The 21,518-nt window shown below is 47.5% G+C and overlaps 1 protein-coding gene across 3 annotated transcripts in view; it reads left to right on the top strand.

The window, feature by feature from the left end:
* The window catches only part of stau2 (staufen double-stranded RNA binding protein 2), a 286,330-nt gene that overhangs the window by 82,623 nt on the left and 182,189 nt on the right, over positions 1-21,518 (top strand). For all 3 annotated transcript variants that reach the window (XR_006830797.1, XM_046293051.1, XM_046293050.1), the window contains exon 7: positions 138-245. Coding sequence is in view for 2 of the 3 variants with exons in the window: in XM_046293051.1 (XP_046149007.1) it covers positions 138-245 (108 nt within the window). In the remaining variant the exon portion in view is untranslated. The remainder of the gene's footprint in view (positions 1-137; positions 246-21,518) is intronic.

Here is a 21,518-nt window from a genome sequence, read left to right as displayed (position 1 = left end):
TCTGTTCTTCTAGAGCCCTGAGGAGCAGAAGGAGGTGGATGAGGGTTCTTCTCATGTTCTGTTCTGTTCTTCTAGAGCCCCGAGGAGCAGAAGGAGATGGATGAGGGTTCTTCTCATGTTCTATTCTGTTCTTCTAGAGCCCCGAGGAGCAGAAGGAGCTGGATGAGGGGAGTGATGCCTCTAAGTCAGAAATCAGTCTGGTTTACGAGATAGCCCTCAAGAGGAACCTGTCTGTCTGCTTCGAGGTAAGACACGTAACATCGTCATTGTCCCCGTGTGTCTCTGACCAGTAAAACAGTCTCTGAACAGAATCACCCAAACAAAACTACCACTACAACTTATCCAGACCTTTCACTATAATGTGTTCAATGTTTAATTCATTTATTCAACTTTTATTTACCTAGGGTCACTGTCCTTCACTCTCCCTCCGTACTGATACGTTACGATAGGACTAGTTTGAAGGGCTAGCTGTCCTTGTCATTTTCATAGTAGGTAGTTTAGCCTGTTTGTCCTTCGTCCAGCCCTTCATCTTTCTTTCACCTCTCTCCCTCCTTCTCTCCATCCCTCATTACTGTACATGCCAGATGAGAGAGAGAGAGAGAGAGAGAGAGAGAGAGAGAGAGAGAGAGAGAGAGAGAGAGAGAGAGAGACAGAGAGACAGAGAGACAGAGAGACAGAGAGTGAGAGACAGAGAGACAGAGAGACAGAGACAGAGAGACAGAGAGTGAGAGACAGAGAGAGAGACAGAGACAGAGAGTGAGAGACAGAGAGAGAGAGAATCCGGTGGGTACCCCAATTACAGAAGAAGAATTATTGGAAAAACTATGCACTCTCGAACCCCAAAAGGGCTGTGGTGCTGTTGGTATTTTAAATGAAATGATCAAAAATATACAGACCACAAATTCAAATGGGCTCAAACTCAAACTCTTCAACATTATCCTCACTGCAGATATTTTCCCGATATTTGGAACCAGGGATTGATCACATCAATCTATAAAAATAGAGACAAATTTGACCCAAATAATTACAGAGGAATTTGCATTAACAGCAACTTGGGTAAAATTAAATAGCAGACGACATCATTTCCTTGATGAACACAACGTCCTGAGCAGAAGTCAGATTGGATTTCTAAGAAATTATCGTACAACAGACCACATTTACACCCTCCACACTCTAATTGATAAACAAGTAAACCAATATAAATTCTATTTGGACACAGTTCTACTAGAACACACCAAAAACGACACATATCTAGGACTAAATATCAGCAACACAGGTAGCTTTCACATGGCTGTGAATGAGCTGAGAGACAAAGCAAGAAGAGCCATCTATGCCATTAAAAGGAACATTTAAATTGAAATTCCAAATAGAATCTGGCTCAACATTTTTCAATCAGTTATAGAACCAGTTGCTCTATATGGCAGGGAAGTATGGGGTCCAATCTCTAATAATGAATTTACCAAATGGGACAAACATCCAATCGAAATACTGCATGCAGAGTTTTGCAAGACTGTATTGCAAGTGCAAAGAAAAACTAACGCATGTCGAGCAGAATTGGGCCAACACCCCCCCCCCCTCATTCGAATAGCAAAAAGAGCCATCAAATTTTACAACCATCTATAAACAAGTGACCCCAAAACATTCCATCACACAGCTCTACAATGTCAAGAGATGAAACCAGAGAAGAGTCCCCTCAGCCAGCTGGTTCTGAGGCTCAGTTCACCAACCCAAACCAACCCCATAGAGCCTCAGGACAGCAGTCAGCCAGCTGGTTCTAAGGCTCAGTTCACTAACCCAAACCAACCCCATAGAGCCTCAGAACAGCACTCAGAAAATCTGGCCCAACCAAATCATCACAAAACAAAAATAAAAATATATCACCTATTGGAAAGAAACCACAATAAATCAAAGTAAACTTCAATGCTATTTGGCTCTAAACAGACAGTACTTGGTGGCAGACTATCTGACCACTGTGACTGATAGAAAACTGAGGAAAACTTTGACTAGGTACAGACTCAGTGAGCACAGTCTGGCTATAGAGACCGGTCATCACAGACAAACCTGGCTGTCCAGAGAGGACAGTCTGGCTATAGAGACCAGTCATCACAGACAAACCTGGCTGCCCAGAGAGGACAGTCTGGCTATAGAGACCGGTCATCACAGACAAACCTGGCTGCCCAGAGAGGACAGTCTGGCTATAGAGACCGGTCATCACAGGCCAACCTGGCTGCCCAGAGAGGACAGTCTGGCTATGGAGACCGGTCGTCACAGACCAACCTGGCTGTCCAGAGAGGACAGTCTGGCTATGGAGACCGGTCATCACAGACAGACCTGGCTGCCCAGAGAGGACAGTCTGGTTATAGAGACCGGTCATCACAGACAGACCTGGCTGCCCAGAGAGGACAGTCTGGTTATAGAGACCGGTCGTCACAGACAAACCTGGCTGCCCAGAGAGGACAGGCTGCGCTGTCTACTCCCAGGTCATGTGTCTTCTCAGTCATGTTGACACTGGTCTACTACCAGGTCATGTGTCTTCTCAGTAATGTTGACACTGGTCTACTACCAGGTCATGTGTCTTCTCAGTCATGTTGACACTGGTCTACTACCAGGTCATATGTCTTCTCAGTCATGTTGACACTGGTCTACTACCAGGTCATGTGTCTTCTCAGTCATGTTGACACTGGTCTACTACCAGGTCATGTGTCTTCTCAGTCATGTTGACACTGGTCTACTACCAGGTCATATGTCTTCTCAGTCATGTTGACACTGGTCTACTACCAGGTCATGTGTCTTCTCAGTCATGTTGACACTGGTCTACTACCAGGTCATGTGTCTTCTCAGTCATGTTGACACTGGGCTATTACCAGGTCATGTGTCTTCTCAGTCATTTATATTACATTACATTTAAGTCATTTAGCAGACGCTCTTATCCAGAGCGACTTACAAATTGGTGCATTCACCTTATGACATCCAGTGGGACAGTCACTTAACAATAGTGCATCTAAAACTTAGGGGGGGTGGGGTGAGAGGGATTACTTAACCTATCCTTGGTATTCCTTAAAGAGGTGGGGTTTCAGGTGTCTCCGGAAGGTGGTGATTGACTCCGCTGTCCTGGCGTCGTGAGGGAGTTTGTTCCACCATTGGGGGGCCAGGGCAGCGTACAGTTTTGACTGGGCTGAGCGGGAGCTGTACTTCCTCAGTGGTAGGGAGGCGAGCAGGCCAGAGGTGGATGAACGCAGTGCCCTTGTTTGGGTGTAGGGCCTGATCAGAGCCTGGAGGTACTGAGGTGCCGTTCCCCTCACAGCTCCGTAGGCAAGCACCATGGTCTTGTAGCGGATGCGAGCTTCAACTGGAAGCCAGTGGAGAGAACGGAGGAGCGGGGTGACGTGAGAGAACTTGGGAAGGTTGAACACCAGACGGGCTGCGGCGTTCTGGATGAGTTGAAGGGGTTTAATGGCACAGGCAGGGAGCCCAGCCAACAGCGAGTTGCAGTAATCCAGACGGGAGATGACAAGTGCCTGGATTAGGACCTGCGCCGCTTCCTGTGTGAGGCAGGGTCGTACTCTGCGGATGTTGTAGAGCATGAACCTACAGGAACGGGCCACCGCCTTGATGTTAGTAGAGAACGACAGGGTGTTGTCCAGGATCACGCCAAGGTTCTTGGCGCTCTGGGAGGAGGACACAATGGAGTTGTCGACCGTGATGGCGAGATCATGGAACGGGCAGTCCTTCCCCGGGAGGAAGAGCAGCTCCGTCTTGCCGAGGTTCAGCTTGAGGTGGTGATCCGTCATCCACACTGATATGTCTGCCAGACATGCAGAGATGCGATTCGCCACCTGGTCATCAGAAGGGGGAAAGGAGAAGATTAATTGTGTGTCGTCTGCATAGCAATGATAAGAGAGACCATGTGAGGTTATGACAGAGCCAAGTGACTTGGTGTATAGCGAGAATAGGAGAGGGCCAAGAACAGAGCCCTGGGGGACACCAGTGGTGAGAGCGCGTGGTGAGGAGACAGATTCTCGCCACGCCACCTGGTAGGAGCGACCTGTCAGGTAGGACGCAATCCAAGCGTGGGCCGCGCCGGAGATGCCACTGGTCTACTACCAGGTCATGTGTCTTCTCAGTCATGTTGACACTGGTCCACTACCAGGTCATGTGTCTTCTCAGGCATGTTGACACTGGTCTACTACCAGGTCATGTGTCTTCTCAGGCATGTTGACACTGGTCTACAACCAGGTCATGTGTCTTCTCAGTCATGTTGACACTGGTCCACTACCAGGTCATGTGTCTTCTCAGTCATGTTGACACTGGTCTACTACCAGGTCATGTGTCTTCTCAGTCATGTTGACACTGGTCCACTACCAGGTCATGTGTCTTCTCAGGCATGTTGACACTGGTCTACAACCAGGTCATGTGTCTTCTCAGTCATGTTGACACTGGTCCACTACCAGGTCATGTGTCTTCTCAGTCATGTTGACACTGGTCTACTACCAGGTCATGTGTCTTCTCAGTCATGTTGACACTGGTCTACTACCAGGTCATGTGTCTTCTCAGTCATGTTGACACTGGTCCACTACCAGGTCATGTGTCTTCTCAGTCATGTTGACACTGGTCTACTACCAGGTCATGTGTCTTCTCAGTCATGTTGACACTGGGCTATTACCAGGTCATGTGTCTTCTCAGTCATGTTGACACTGGTCTACTACCAGGTCATGTGTCTTCTCAGTCATGTTGACACTGGTCTACTACCAGGTCATGTGTCTTCTCAGTCATGTTGACACTGGTCTACTACCAGGTCATGTGTCTTCTCAGTCATGTTGACACTGGTCTACTACCAGGTCATGTGTCTTCTCAGTCATGTTGACACTGGTCTACTACCAGGTCATGTGTCTTCTCAGTCATGTTGACACTGGTCTACTACCAGGTCATGTGTCTTCTCAGTCATGTTGACACTGGTCCACTACCAGGTCATGTGTCTTCTCAGGCATGTTGACACTGGTCTACAACCAGGTCATGTGTCTTCTCAGTCATGTTGACACTGGTCCACTACCAGGTCATGTGTCTTCTCAGTCATGTTGACACTGGTCTACTACCAGGTCATGTGTCTTCTCAGTCATGTTAACACTGGTCTACTACCAGGTCATGTGTCTTCTCAGTCATGTTGACACTGGTCTACTACCAGGTCATGTGTCTTCTCAGTCATGTTGACACTGGTCTACTACCAGGTCATGTGTCTTCTCAGTCATGTTGACACTGGTCTACTACCAGGTCATGTGTCTTCTCAGTCATGTTGACACTGGTCTACTACCAGGTCACGTGTCTTCTCAGTCATGTTGACACTGGTCTACTACCAGGTCATGTGTCTCCTCAGTCATGTTGACACTGGTCTACTACCAGGTCATGTGTCTTCTCAGTCATGTTGACACTGGTCTACTACCATTGCTTTAATGTATTGTTGTTCTCATTAATATTGTAGTTGTTGTTAATGGTAATCCCATGTCCACTACTACTATTATTATTGCTGTTGGTCACACCATTTATTTATATATATATAAATATATATATATATATATATATATATATAAATATATTATTTTATTTTATTTTTCGATATGTATACTTTGACAATATAAGTAATAATGAGCTTGCCATGTCAATAAAGTCAATTGAATTGAATTGAAATTAATTGAGAGAGAGAGAGAGAGAGAGAGACAGAGGTGGAGAGAGCGAGAGAGGGGTGGAAGGAGAGAGAGAGAGAGAGAGAGAGAGATGGGGGTGGTAGAGGAGAGAGAGACAGAGGGGGTGGTAGGGGAGAGAGCGGGGTGGAAGGGGGAGAGAGAGAGAGAGAGGGGGGTGGTAGGGGAGAGAGGGGGGTGGAAGGGGGAGAGAGAGGGGTGGGGGTGGTAGGGGAGAGAGAGATAGAGAGGGGGTGGAAGGGGAGAGAGAGAGGGGTGGAAGGGAAGAGAGAGAGGGGTGGAAGGGGAGAGACAGAGGGGTGGAAGGAGAGATGGGGTGGAAAGAGAGAGGGGTGGAAGGAGAGAGAGAGAGAGAGAGAGAGAGAGGGGTGGAAGGAGAGAGAGAGAGAGAGAGGGGGTGGAAGGAGAGAGAGAGAGAGGGGTGGAAGGAGAGAGAGAGGGGTGGAAGGAGAGAGAGAGCGAGGGGTGGAAGGAGAGAGAGAGCGAGGGGTGGAAGGAGAGAGAGAGAGAGGGGTGGAAGGAGAGAGAGAGAGAGGGGTGGAAGGACAGAGGGCGAGAGGGGTGGAAGGAGAGAGAGAGAGAGGGTTGGAAGGAGAGAGAGAGAGAGAGAGGGGTGGAAGGAGAGAGAGAGAGGGGGTGGAAGGAGAGAGAGAGAGGTGGAAGGGGAGAGAGAGAGGGGTGGAAGGAGAGAGAGGGGGTGGAAGGAGAGAGAGGTAGGTGGAAGGAGAGAGAGAGAGAGGGGGTGGAAGGAGAGAGAGAGAGAGGGGTGGAAGGAGAGAGAGAGAGGGGTGGAAGGAGAGAGAAAGGGGGTGGAAGGAGAGAGAAAGGGGGGTGGAAGGAGAGAGAAAGGGGGTGGAAGGAGAGAGAGAGAGGGGGGTGGAAGGAGAGAGAGAGAGAGGGGGTGGAAGGAGAGAGAGAGAGGGGGGTGGAAGGAGAGAGAGAGAGGGGGGGGGAGAGAGAGAGGGGGTAGAAGGAGAGAGAGAGAGGGGGTGGAAGGAGAGAGAGAGAGGGGGTGGAAGGAGAGAGAGAGGAGGGGGGTGGAAGGAGAGAGAGGGGTGGAAGGAGAGAGAGAGAGGGGTGGAAGGAGAGAGAGAGGGGGGGTGGAAGGAGAGAGAGAGAGAGGGGTGGAAGGAGAGAGAGAGGGGGTGGAAGGAGAGAGAGAGAGAGAGAGAGGGGGTGGAAGGAGAGAGAGAGGGTGGAAGGAGAGAGAGAGGTGGAAGGGGAGAGAGAGAGAGGGGTGGAAGGAGAGAGAGAGAGGGGGTGGAAGGAGAGAGCGAGAGAGGGGGTGGAGAGAGAGAAAGAGGGGTGGAAGGAGAGAGAGAGAGGGGTGGAAGGAGAGAGAGAGAGGGGTGGAAGGAGAGAGCGAGAGAGGGGTGGAAGGAGAGAGAAAGGGGGTGGAAGGAGAGAGAAAGGGGGTGGAAGGAGAGAGAGAGAGAGAGGGGTAGAAGGAGAGAAGGGGGTGGAGAGACAGAGAGGGGGGGTAGAAGGAGAGAGGGGGGTGGAGAGAGAGAGAGAGGGGTGGAAGGAGAAATAGAAGTTTGTTTTAATATGTGAAACACCTCCCTCCTCCCTGTTGGCCCTTTTTTATTGTTGTTAATCAGAGCATGATATTGGTTTCTACTCTTCCATGAACTTCAATCATCAATAAAACACACGTATCAGGTTTACAATGATTCAATCAATGTTGATTAGGCGTTGCCATGGCGCCCACTGGGCAGTCTTGCAGGCCTGTTAACTCCAGCAAATTTGTTGTGCATGTTGTTTTTATTTGCAATTATTTTCCTGCAAGCTATTGGTTTTTGGAAGATAGAAAGAGATGACAGAAGCCTGGTGATCTGGGATCTGTTATTTTCAATAGCAGCAGTAAAATGATTTGTTGATCTGCTGGCCTGCCAGCTAACTTACTGCCAAGCTTTGTCGATGCTGTTCTGATTGGAACGGGCCTTCCTCATGGATTTCCTCTGCGGTCTCGGGTGGCTTGGATGAACTTGACTGAGAAATGACTACCCATAATACCTCAATTACCTCAACTAACCTGTGCCCCCCCACATTGACTCTGTACCGGTATCCACTGTATATAGCCTCCACATTGACTCTGTACCGTAACACCCTGTATATAGTCTCCACATTGACTCTGTACTGGTACCCCCTGTATATAGCCTCCACATTGACTCTGTACCGGTACCCCTCCACATGTCTGTACCGTATATAGCCTCCACATTGACTCTGTACCTGTACTCCCTGTATATAGCCTCCACATTGACTCTGTACCGGTACCCCCTGTATATAGCCTCCACATTGACTCTGTACCGTAACACCCTGTATATAGCCTCCACATTGACTCTGTACCGGTACCCCCTGTATATAGTCTCCACATTGACTCTGTACCGGTACCCCCTGTATATAGTCTCCACGTTGACTCTGTACCGGTACGCCCTGTATATAGCCTCCACATTGACTCTGTACCGGTACCCCCTGTATATAGTCTCCACATTGACTCTGTACCGGTACGCCCTGTATATAGCCTCCACATTGACTCTGTACCGGTACCCCCTGTATATAGCCTCCATATTGACTCTGTACTGGTACCCCCTGTATATAGCCTCCAAATTGACTCTGTACTGGTACAACCTGTATATAGCCTCCACATTGACTCTGTACCATAATATCCTATATATAGCCTCCACATTTACTCTGTACCGGTACACCCTGTATATAGCCTCCACATTGACTCTGTACCAGTACCCCCTGTATATAGCCTCCACATTGACTCTGTACCGGTACCCCCTGTATATAGTCTCCACATTGACTCTGTACCGGTACCCCCTGTATATAGTCTCCACATTGACTCTGTACCCCCCTGTATATAGTACGCCCTGTATATAGCCTCCACATTGACTCTGTACCGGTACCCCCTGTATATAGTCTCCACATTGACTCTGTACCGGTACGCCCTGTATATAGCCTCCACATTGACTCTGTACCGGTACCCCCTGTATATAGCCTCCACATTGACTCTGTACTGGTACAACCTGTATATAGCCTCCACATTGACTCTGTACCATAATATCCTATATATAGCCTCCACATTTACTCTGTACCGGTACACCCTGTATATAGCCTCCACATTGACTCTGTACCATAATATCCTATATATAGCCTCCACATTGACTCTGTACCGGTACACCCTGTATATAGCCTCCACATTGACTCTGTACCGTAACACCCTGTATATAGCCTCCACATTGACTCTGTACTGGTACCCCCTGTATATAGCCTCCACATTGACTCTGTACCATAATATCCTATATATAGCCCCCACATTGACTCTGTACCGGTACACCCTGTATATAGCCTCCACATTGACTCTGTACCGGTACACCCTGTATATAGCCTCCACATTGACTCTGTACCGGTACACCCTGTATATAGCCTCCACATTAACTCTGTACCGTAACACCATGTATATAGCCTCCACATTGACTCTGTACTGGTAACCCCTGTATATAGCCTCCACATTGACTCTGTACCGGTACCCCTATATATAGCCTTCATATTGACTCTGTACCGGTACCCCCTGTATAGAGCCTCCACATTGACTCTGTACTGGTACCCCCTGTATATAGCCTCCACATTGACTCTGCACTGGTACCCCCTGTATATAGCCTCCACATTGACTCTGTACCAGTACCCCCTGTAAAGAGCCTCCACATTGACTCTGTACCGGTACCCCCTGTATATAGCCTCCACATTGACTCTGTACCGGTACACCCTGTATATAGCCTCCACATTGACTCTGTACCGTAACACCCTGTATATAGCCTCCACATTGACTCTGTACCATAATATCCTGTATATATAGCCTCCACATTGACTCTGTACCGGTACACCCTGTATATAGCCTCCACATTGACTCTGTACTGGTACCCCCTGTATAGAGCCTCCACATTGACTCTGTACTGGTACCCCCTGTATATAGCCTCCACATTGAGTCTGTACCGGTACCCCCTGTATATAGCCTCCACATTGACTCTGTACCGTAACACCCTGTATATAGCCTCCACATTGACTCTATACCTGTGGAAGAGGCCTGAAACATGGACATTACATAACATGACTGTGGAAGAGGCCTGAAACATGGACATTACATGACTGTGGAAGAGGCCTGAAACATGGACATTACATGACTGTGGAAGAGGTCTGAAACATGGACATTACATAACATGACTGTGGAAGAGGCCTGAAACATGGACATAACATGACTGTGGAAGAGGCCTGAAACATGGACATAACATGACTGTGGAAGAGGTCTGAAACATTGACATTACATAACATGACTGTGGAAGAGGCCTGAAACATGGACATTACATGACTGTGGAAGAGGCCTGAAACATGGACATAACATGACTGTGGAAGAGGTCTGAAACATGGACATAACATGACTGTGGAAGAGGCCTGAAACGTGGACATTACATAACATGACTGTGGAAGATGTCTGAAACATGGACATTACATAACATGACTGTGGAAGTGGTCTGAAACATGGACATAACATGACTGTGGAAGAGGCCTGAAACATGGACATTACATAACATGACTGTGGAAGAGGCCTGAAACATGGACATAACATGACTGTGGAAGAGGTCTGAAACATGGACATAACATGACTGTGGAAGAGGCCTGGTACATGGACATTACAAAACATGACTGTGGAAGAGGCCTGGTACATGGACATTACATAACATGACTGTGGAAGAGGCCTGAAACATGGACATTACATAACAGGACTGTGGAAGAGGCCTGAAACATGGACATAACATAACATGACTGTGGAAGAGGCCTGAAACTTGGACATAACATGACTGTGGAAGAGGCCTGAAACATGGACATAACATGACTGTGGAAGAGGTCTAAAACATGGACATAACATGATTGTGGAAGAGGCCTGAAACATGGACATTACATAACATGACTGTGGAAGAGGTCTGAAACATGGACATAACATGACTGTGGAAGAGGCCTGAAACATGGACATTACATAACATGACTGTGGAAGAGGCCTGAAACATGGACATAACATGACTGTGGAAGAGGCCTGAAACATGGACATTACATAACATGACTGTGGAAGAGACCTGAAACATGGACATAACATGACTGTGGAAGAGGTCTGAAACATGGACATTACATGACTGTGGAAGAGGCCTGAAACATGGACATTACATTACATGACTGTGGAAGAGACCTGAAACATGGACATAACATGACTGTGGAAGAGGTCTGAAACATGGACATAACATGACTGTGGAAGAGGCCTGGTACATGGACATTACATAACATGACTGTGGAAGAGGCCTGAAACATGGACATTACATAACATGACTGTGGAAGAGACCTGAAACATGGACATAACATGACTGTGGAAGAGGCCTGAAACATGGATATAACATTACTGTGGAAGAGGCCTGAAACATGGACATTACATAACATGACTGTGGAAGAGGTCTGAAAATGGACATTACATAACATGACCGTGGAAGAGGCCTGAAACATGGACATAACATGACTGTGGAAGAGGTCAGAAACATTGACATTACATAACATGACTGTGGAAGAGGCCTGAAACATGGACATTACATAATATGACTGTGGAAGAGGCCTGAAACATGGACATAACATGACTGTGGAAGAGGTCTGAAACATGGACATAACATGACTGTGGAAGAGGCCTGAAACATGGACATTACATGACTGTGGAGAGGTCTTAAACATGGACATTACATAACATGACTGTGGAAGAGGCCTGAAACATGGACATAACATGACTGTGGAAGAGGCCTGGTACATGGACATTACATAACATGACTGTGGAAGAGTCCTGAAACATGGACATAACATGACTGTGGAAGAGGCCTGAAACATGGACATTACATAACATGACTGTGGAAGAGGCCTGAAACATGGACATAACACGACTGTGGAAGAGGCCTGAAACATGGACATTACATAACATGACTGTGGAAGAGGCCTGAAACATGGACATAACATGACATGACTTTGGAAGAGGTCTGAAACATGGACATAACATGACTGTGGAAGAGTCCTGAAACATGGACATAACATGAATGTGGAAGAGGTCTGAAACATGGACATAACATGACATGACTTTGGAAGAGGCCTGAAACATGGACATAACATGACATGACTTTGGAAGAGGCCTGAAACATGGACATAACATGACATGACTTTGGAAGAGGCCTGAAACATGGACATAACATGACATGACTTTGGAAGAGGCCTGAAACATGGACATAACATGAATGTGGAAGAGGTCTGAAACATGGACATGACATGACATGACTTTGGAAGAGGCCTGAAACATGGACATTACATAACATGACTGTGGAAGAGGCCTGAAACATAGACATTACATAACATGACTGTGGAAGAGGCCTGGAACATGGACATAACATGACTATGGAAGAGGTCTGAAACATGGACATAACATGACTGTGGAAGAGGTCTGAAACATGGACATTACATAACCTGACTGTGGAATAGGTCTGAAACATCGACATAACATGACTGTGGAAGAGGTCTGAAACATCGACATAACATGACTGTGGAAGAGGTCTGAAACATCGACATTACATAACATGACTGTGGAAGAGGCCTGGTACATGGACATTACATAACATGACTGTGGAAGAGTCCTGAAACATGGACATAACATGACTGTGGAAGAGGTCTGAAACATGGACATTACATAACATGACTGTGGAAGAGGTCTGAAACATGGACATAACATGACTGTGGAAGAGGTCTGAATCATGGACATAGCATGACTGTGGAAGAGGTCTGAAACATGGACATAACATGACTGTGGAAGAGGCCTGGTACATGGACATTACATAACATGACTGTGGAAGAGGCCTGAAACATGGACATAACATGACTGTGGAAGAGGCCTGGTACATGGACATTACATAACATGACTGTGGAAGAGGCCTGAAACATGGACATACCATGACTGTGGAAGAGGCCTGAAACATGGACATAGCATGACTGTGGAAGAGGTCTGAAACATGGACATTACATAACATGACTGTGGAAGAGACTTGAAACATGGACATAACATGACTGTGGAAGAGGCCTGAAACATGGACATTACATAACATGACTGTGGAAGAGGCCTGAAACATGGACATTACATAACATGACTGTGGAACAGGTCTGAAACATGGACATAACATGACTGTGGAAGAGGCCTGAAACATGGACATTACATAACATGACTGTGGAAGAGGCCTGAAACATGGACATTACATAACATGACTGTGGAAGAGGCCTGAAACATGGACATAACATGACTGTGGAAGAGGCCTGGTACATGGACATTACATAACATGACTGTGGAAGAGGCCTGAAACATGGACATACCATGACTGTGGAAGAGGCCTGAAACATGGACATAGCATGACTGTGGAAGAGGTCTGAAACATGGACATTACATAACATGACTGTGGAAGAGACTTGAAACATGGACATAACATGACTGTGGAAGAGGCCTGAAACATGGACATTACATAACATGACTGTGGAAGAGGCCTGAAACATGGACATAACATGACTGTGGAAGAGGCCTGAAACATGGACATTACATAACATGACTGTGGAACAGGCCTGAAACATGGACATAACATGACTGTGGAAGAGGCCTGAAACATGCACATTACATAACATGACTGTGGAAGAGGCCTGAAACATGGACATTACATAACATGAATGCGGAAGAGGTCTGAAACATGGACATAACATGACTGTGGAAGAGGCCTGAAACATGGACATAACATGACTGTGGAAGAGGCCTGAAACATGGACATAACATGACTGTGGAAGAGGCCTGAAACATGGACATTACATTACATGACTGTGGAAGAGGTCTGAAACATGGACATAACATGACTGTGGAAGAGGTCTGAAACATGGACATTACATAACATGACTGTGGAAGAGGCCTGGTACATGGACATTACATAACATGACTGTGGAAGAGTCCTGAAACATGGACATAACATGACTGTGGAAGAGGCCTGAAACATGGACATTACATAACATGACTGTGGAAGAGGTCTGAAACATGGACATAACATGACTGTGGAAGAGGCCTGGTACATGGACATTACATAACATGACTGTGGAAAAGGCCTGAAACATGGACATAACATGACTGTGGAAGAGGCCTGAAACATGTACATAACATGACATGACTGTGGAAGAGGCCTGGTACATGGACATTACATAACATGACTGTGGAAGAGTCCTGAAACATGGACATAACATGACTGTGGAAGAGGCCTAAAACATGGACATTACATAACATGACTGTGGAAGAGGCCTGAAACATGGACATTACATAACATGACTGTGGAAGAGGCCTGGTACATGGACATTACATAACATGACTGTGGAAGAGTCCTGAAACATGGACATAGCATGACTGTGGAAGAGGCCTGAAACATGGACATTACATAACATGACTGTGGAAGAGATCTGAAACATGGACATAACATGACTGTGGAAGAGGCCTGAAACATGGACATTACATAACATGACTGTGGAAGACGCCTGAAACATGGACATAACATGACATGACTTTGGAAGAGGCCTGAAACATGGACATAACATGACTGTGGAAGAGGTCTGAAACATGGACATAACATGACTGTGGAAGAGGTCTGAAACATGGACATGACATGACTGTGGAAAAGGCCTGAAACATGGACATTACATAACATTACTGTGGAAGAGGCCTGAAACATGGACATAACATGACTGTGGAAAAGGCCTGAAACATGGACATTACATAACATTACTGTGGAAGAGGCCTGAAACATGGACATAACATGACTGTGGAAGAGGTCTGAAACATTGACATTACATAACATGACTGTGGAAGAGGCCTGGTACATGGACATTACATAACATGACTGTGGAAGAGTCCTGAAACATGGACATAACATGACTGTGGAAGAGGCCTAAAACATGGACATTACATAACATGACTGTGGAAGAGGTCTGAAACATGGACATTACATAACATGACTGTGGAAGAGGCCTGAAACATGGACATAACATGACTGTGGAAGAGGTCTGAAACATGGACATAACATGACTGTGGAAGAGGCCTGAAAAATGGACATTACATAACATGACTGTGGAAGAGGTCTGAAACATGGACATTACATAACATGACTGTGGAAGAGGCCTGAAACATGGACATAACATGACTGTGGAAGAGGCCTGAAACATGGACATTACATTACATGACTGTGGAAGAGGTCTGAAACATGGACATAACATGACTGTGGAAGAGGTCTGAAACATGGACATTACATAACATGACTGTGGAAGAGGCCTGGTACATGGACATTACATAACATGACTGTGGAAGAGTCCTGAAACATGGACATAACATGACTGTGGAAGAGGCCTGAAACATGGACATTACATAACATGACTGTGGAAGAGGTCTGAAACATGGACATAACATGACTGTGGAAGAGGCCTGGTACATGGACATTACATAACATGACTGTGGAAGAGGCCTGAAACATGGACATAACATGACTGTGGAAGAGGCCTGAAACATGTACATAACATGACATGACTGTGGAAGAGGCCTGGTACATGGACATTACATAACATGACTGTGGAAGAGTCCTGAAACATGGACATAACATGACTGTGGAAGAGGCCTAAAACATGGACATTACATAACATGACTGTGGAAGAGGCCTGAAACATGGACATTACATAACATGACTGTGGAAGAGGCCTGAAACATGGACATAACATGACTGTGGAAGAGGTCTGAAACATGGACATAACATGACTGTGGAAGAGGCCTGGTACATGGACATTACATAACATGACTGTGGAAGAGGCCTGAAACATGGACATAACATGACTGTGGAAGAGGTCTGAAACATGGACATAACATGACATGACTTTGGAAGAGGCCTGAAACATGGACATAACATGACTGTGGAAGAGGTCTGAAACATGGACATGACATGACTGTGGAAAAGGCCTGAAACATGGACATAACATGACTGTGGAAGAGGTCTGAAACATGGACATAACATGACTGTGGAAGAGGCCTGAAACATGGACATTACATAACATGACTGTGGAAGAGGTCTGAAACATTGACATTACATAACATTACTGTGGAAGAGGTCTGAAACATGGACATAACATGACTGTGGAAGAGGCCTGAAACATGGACATTACATAACATGACTGTGGAAGAGGCCTGAAACATGGACATAACATGACTGTGGAAGAGGCCTGAAACATGGACATTACATAACATGACTGTGGAAGACGCCTGAAACATGGACATAACATGACTGTGGAAGAGGCCTGAAACATGGACATTACATAACATGACTGTGGAAGACGCCTGAAACATGGACATAACATGACTGTGGAAGAGGCCTGAAACATGGACATAACATGACTGTGGAAGAGTCCTGAAACATGGACATAACATGACTGTGGAACAGTCCTGAAACATGGACATAACATGACTGTGGAAGAGGTCTGAAACATGGACATAACATGACATGACTTTGGAAGAGGCCTGAAACATGGACATAACATGACATGACTTTGGAAGAGGCCTGAAACATGGACATAACATGACTGTGGAAGAGGCCTGAAACATGGACATAACATGACTGTGGAAGAGGCCTGAAACATGGACATAACATGACTGTGGAAGAGGCCTGAAACATGGACATTACATAACATGACTGTGGAAGACGCCTGAAACATGGACATAACATGACTGTGGAAGAGGCCTGAAACATGGACATAACATGACTGTGGAAGAGTCCTGAAACATGGACATAACATGACTGTGGAACAGTCCTGAAACATGGACATAACATGACTGTGGAAGAGGTCTGAAACATGGACATAACATGACATGACTTTGGAAGAGGCCTGAAACATGGACATAACATGACATGACTTTGGAAGAGGCCTGAAACATGGACATAACATGACTGTGGAAGAGGCCTGAAACATGGACATAACATGACTGTGGAAGAGGCCTGAAACATGGACATAACATGACTGTGGAAGAGGCCTGAAACATGGACATTACATAACATGACTGTGGAAGACGCCTGAAACATGGACATAACATGACTGTGGAAGAGGCCTGAAACATGGACATAACATGACTGTGGAAGAGTCCTGAAACATGGACATAACATGACTGTGGAACAGTCCTGAAACATGGACATAACATGACTGTGGAAGAGGTCTGAAACATGGACATAACATGACATGACTTTGGAAGAGGCCTGAAACATGGACATAACATGACATGACTTTGGAAGAGGCCTGAAACATGGACATAACATGACATGACTTTGGAAGAGGCCTGAAACATGGACATTACATGACATGACTGTGGAAGAGGATGTTTCTGTATCATCTCAACCACTACCTTCTGGGCATGCTAGATTAACTGCATCCCCAATTGGCACCCTATTCCATAGGGCTCTGGTCAAAAGTAGTGCCCTATGTAGGGAATAGGGTGCCATTTTGGGATGCTGGCGTTGTGTCACAGCGATGAGGAGGCTCGTGACTTATCCCCAAACCCTGACTTAATCCTGAGTCAGCTGGATCAAAGAGAGGGAATAGATAGATAAATCACTGTCTGTGTTTACCGTCTCGATGTCTCCTTACTGAAGGACGTAGGAGACGAGATGAGGTGTCCCTAAATGGCATCCTATTCCCTGTATAGTGCCGCCCTGTGAGCCCTGTTCAAAAGTAGTGCGCTATACAGGGAACAGTGTGCCATTTGCGATGCGGACTAGAAGGGAAGAGCGGGCCTAAATGGGCCAAGAACCACCCATCATGCACAGCAGTACTAGCTGCTTTCCCATGTGTCCTCGGGGCTTCAGTCCTTCCTTGTTACTGATACCACAGATCCTTTATCTTTAGTCTGCCAGCCTCTGCTATTGTTTCACCCTGTTGACACACACACACACACACACACACACACACACACACACACACACACACACACACACACACACACACACACACACACACACACACACACACACACACACACACCCTGGTGGTATAGAAGGTCTCGTATGTACGGATCCAGACCCGCCCCGCTGGTGTTAATGTCTCATTGAGAAAATGCAGGGAGTGAGAGACAGACAGAGGGACTAGGAGAGAGAGAAGGACTTGGAGAGAGAGAGGGACTAGGAGAGAGAGAGAGACAGAGGGACTGGGAGAGGAGAGAGAGAGAGAGAGAGAGAGAGAGAGAGAGAGAGAGAGAGAGAGAGAGGGACTAGGAGAGAGAGAGAGACAGAGGGACTAGGAGAGAGAGACAGAGGGACTAGGAGAGAGAGAGAGACAGAGGGACTAGGAGAGAGAGAGAGAGACAGAGGGACTAGGAGAGAGAGAAGGACTTGGAGAGACAGAGGGACTAGGAGAGAGAGATGGACTTGGAGAGGGAGAGGGACTAGGATAGAGATGGACTTGGAGAGAGAGAGGGACTAGGAGAGAGAAAGAGAGACAGAGGGACTAGGAGAGAGAGAGACAGAGGGACTAGGAGAGAGAGAGAGAGAGAGAGAGAGAGAGAGAGAGAGAGAGAGAGAGAGAGAGAGAGAGGAGAGAGAGAGAGACAGAGGGACTAGGAGAGAGAGAGAGAGACAGAGGGACTAGGAGAGAGAGAAGGACTTGGAGAGACAGAGGGACTAGGAGAGAGAGATGGACTTGGAGAGGGAGAGGGACTAGGATAGAGATGGACTTGGAGAGAGAGAGGGACATGGAGAGAGAAAGAGAGAGAGAGGCAGAAGGACTAGGAGAGAGAGAGAGAGAGGGACTAGGAGAGAGAGGCAGAGGGACTAGGAGAGAGAGAGAGGGGGACTAGGAGAGAGAGGGGGAATGGGAGAGAGAGAGGGGACTAGGAGAGAGAGAGGGACTAGGAGAGAGAGGGGGACTAGGAGAGAGAGAGGGGGACTAGGAGAGAGAGAGAGGGGGACTAGGATAGAGAGAGAGGGGGACTAGAGGGACTAGGAGAGAGAGAGGGGACTAGGATAGAGAGAGAGGGGGACTAGGAGAGAAAGGGGGACTAGGAGAGAGAGAGGGACTATGAGAGAGGGATATAGAGAGAGGGACTAGGAGAGGGAGAGAGGGGGACGAGGAGAGAGAGAGGGGGACTAGGAGAGAGAGAGGGGGACTAGGAGAGAGAGGGACTAGGAGAGAGGGAGAGAGAGAGGGGGGACTAGGAGAGAGAGAGGGGGACTAGGAGAGAGAGAGAGGGACTAGGAGAGAGAGGGGGGACTAGGAGAGAGAGAGGGGGACTAGGAGAGAGAGGGGGACTAGGAGAGAAAGGGGGTCTAGGAGAGAGAGAGAGGGACTATGAGAGAGAGATATAGAGAGAGGGACTAGGAGAGAGAGAGGGGGACTAGGAGAGAGGGAGAGAGGGGGGACTAGGAGAGAGAGAGGGGGACTAGGAGAGAGAGGGACTAGGAGAGAGAGAGGGGGACTAGGAGAGAGAGATGGGGACTAGGATAGAGAGAGAGGGGGACTAGAGGGACTAGGAGAGAGGGGACTAGGAGAGAGAGAGAGGGGAACTTGGAGAGAGAGAGGGGGACTAGGATAGAGAGAGGGGGACTATGAGAGAAAGGGGGACTAGGAGAGAGAGAGAGGGACTATGAGAGAGAGATATAGAGAGGGGGACTAGGAGAGAGAGAGAGGGAATGGGAGAGAGAGAGGGGGACTAGGGGAGAGAGACAGTGGGACTAGGAGATAGAGAGAGAGGGGGACTAGGAGAGAGAGAGAGGGAATGGGAGAGAGAGAGAGAGAGGGGGACTAGGAGAGAGAGAGAGGGAATGGGAGAGAGAGAGAATGGGGAGACTAGGAGAGAGAGAGAGGGGGGACTAGGAGAGAGAGAGGGAATGGGAGAGAGAGAGAGAGGGGGGACTAGGAGAGAGAGAGGGAATGGGAGAGAGAGAGAGAGAGGGGGACTAGGAGAGAGAGAGGGAATGGGAGAGAGAGAGAGAGAGGGGGACTAGGAGAGAGAGAGGGAATGGGAGAGAGAGAGAGAGAGGGGGGGACTAGGAGAGAGAGAGGGAATGGGAGAGAGAGAGGGACTAGGAGAGAGAGAGGGAATGGGAGAGAGAGAGAGAGGGGGGGACTAGGAGAGAGAGAGGGAATGGGAGAGAGAGAGGGACTAGGAGAGAGAGAGGGAATGGGAGAGAGAGAGAGGGGGACTAGGAGAGAGAGAGGGAATGGGAGAGAGAGAGAGAGGGGGGACTAGGAGAGAGAGAGGGACTAGGAGAGAGAGAGGGAATGGGAGAGAGAGAGAGGGGGGGACTAGGAGAGAGGGACTAGGAGAGAGAGAGGGAATGGGAGAGAGAGAGAGGGGGGGACTAGGAGAGAGGGGGAATGGGAGAGAGAGAGAGGAATGGGAGAGAGAGAGAGGGACTAGGAGAGAGAGAGGGAATGGGAGAGAGAGAGAGAGAGAGGGGGGGACTAGGAGAGAGAGGGAATGGGAGAGAGAGAGAGAGGGGGGGACTAGGAGAGAGGGGGGAATGGGAGAGAGAGAGAGAGGGGGGACTAGGAGAGAGAGAAAATAAATAAAGACCAACATTAAATCACAGAGCGTTTCCTTTTTAAATAACCTGATCTGTGTCATCAGGCGTGAGGTGTGGTAGTGTGTGTGTGTGATAGTGTGTGTGTGTGATAGTGTGTGTGTGTGTGATAGTGTGTGTGTGTGTTAAGGAGGTGTTGTAACTCCATCTCGCTGATAGAGATTCCATGTCGTCTGAAGGAAGAATGACTACAGCTCGTCTGCCGCCATCCTGCGACCTGGACACCCAGCCAAGAGCCCACACACACTCTCCTTCTAGTCCTCGCGCTGTTTTCCATAAAAGGAAATCAGCCTTTCTTCTTCTTCTGGTATCAAAGACGACAATCCTCACAGTATGCGCCACGCCTGTGATTGGCTCCTATTTCCACAGGTTGAAGATAACGAGGGAGAAGGCCAGAGGATTCTAATATCCCAGAACTCAGTATAAGCGAAGGGAGCAGCGATGCCATCTAAGAAACAGCACTGGTCTCATGACTGTCGTCTGAAGCTTCCCCGAACTAGGGGTCTGGTTTGAAAAATAGTGTTACAACTCAGGAAATAGAGACATTGTGCTTGGTTGATTGAACTCTGGTATTGTCAGGAAATAGAGACATCGTGCTTGGTTGGTTGAACTCTGGTATTGTCATTAACTCTGGAAATAGAGACATCGACATCGTGCTTGGTTGGTTGAACCCTTGTATATCATATATCTAAATGGGGTCTCATATCTAAATGGGGTCTCATATATCAAAATGGGGTCTCGTATATCTAAATGGGGTCTCATATATCAAAATGGGGTCTCATATATCAAAATGGGGTCTCGTATATCAAAAAAGTGGCTATGTCACCTGTCAGACCCAACGAGGCTATGTCACCTGTCAGACCCAACGAGGCTATGTCACCTGTCAGACCCAACGAGGCTATGTCACCTGTCAGACCCAATGAGGCTATGTCACCTGTCAGACCCAACGAGGCTATGTCACCTGTCAGACCCAAGGTGGCTATGTCACCTGTCAGACCCAAGGTGGCTATGTCACCTGTCAGACCCAAGGTGGCTATGTCACCTGTCAGACCCAACGAGGCTATGTCACCTGTCAGACCCAAGGTGGCTATGTCACCTGTCAGACCCAACAAGGCTATGTCACCTG

The sequence above is a fragment of the Oncorhynchus gorbuscha genome, linkage group LG12 (genome assembly GCF_021184085.1).
Source record: "Oncorhynchus gorbuscha isolate QuinsamMale2020 ecotype Even-year linkage group LG12, OgorEven_v1.0, whole genome shotgun sequence".
In the NCBI taxonomy this organism is placed as follows: Eukaryota; Metazoa; Chordata; class Actinopteri; order Salmoniformes; family Salmonidae; genus Oncorhynchus; species Oncorhynchus gorbuscha.
Note: the sequence above shows the minus strand (reverse complement) of the source record. Positions and strands in the feature narration are given on the sequence as shown.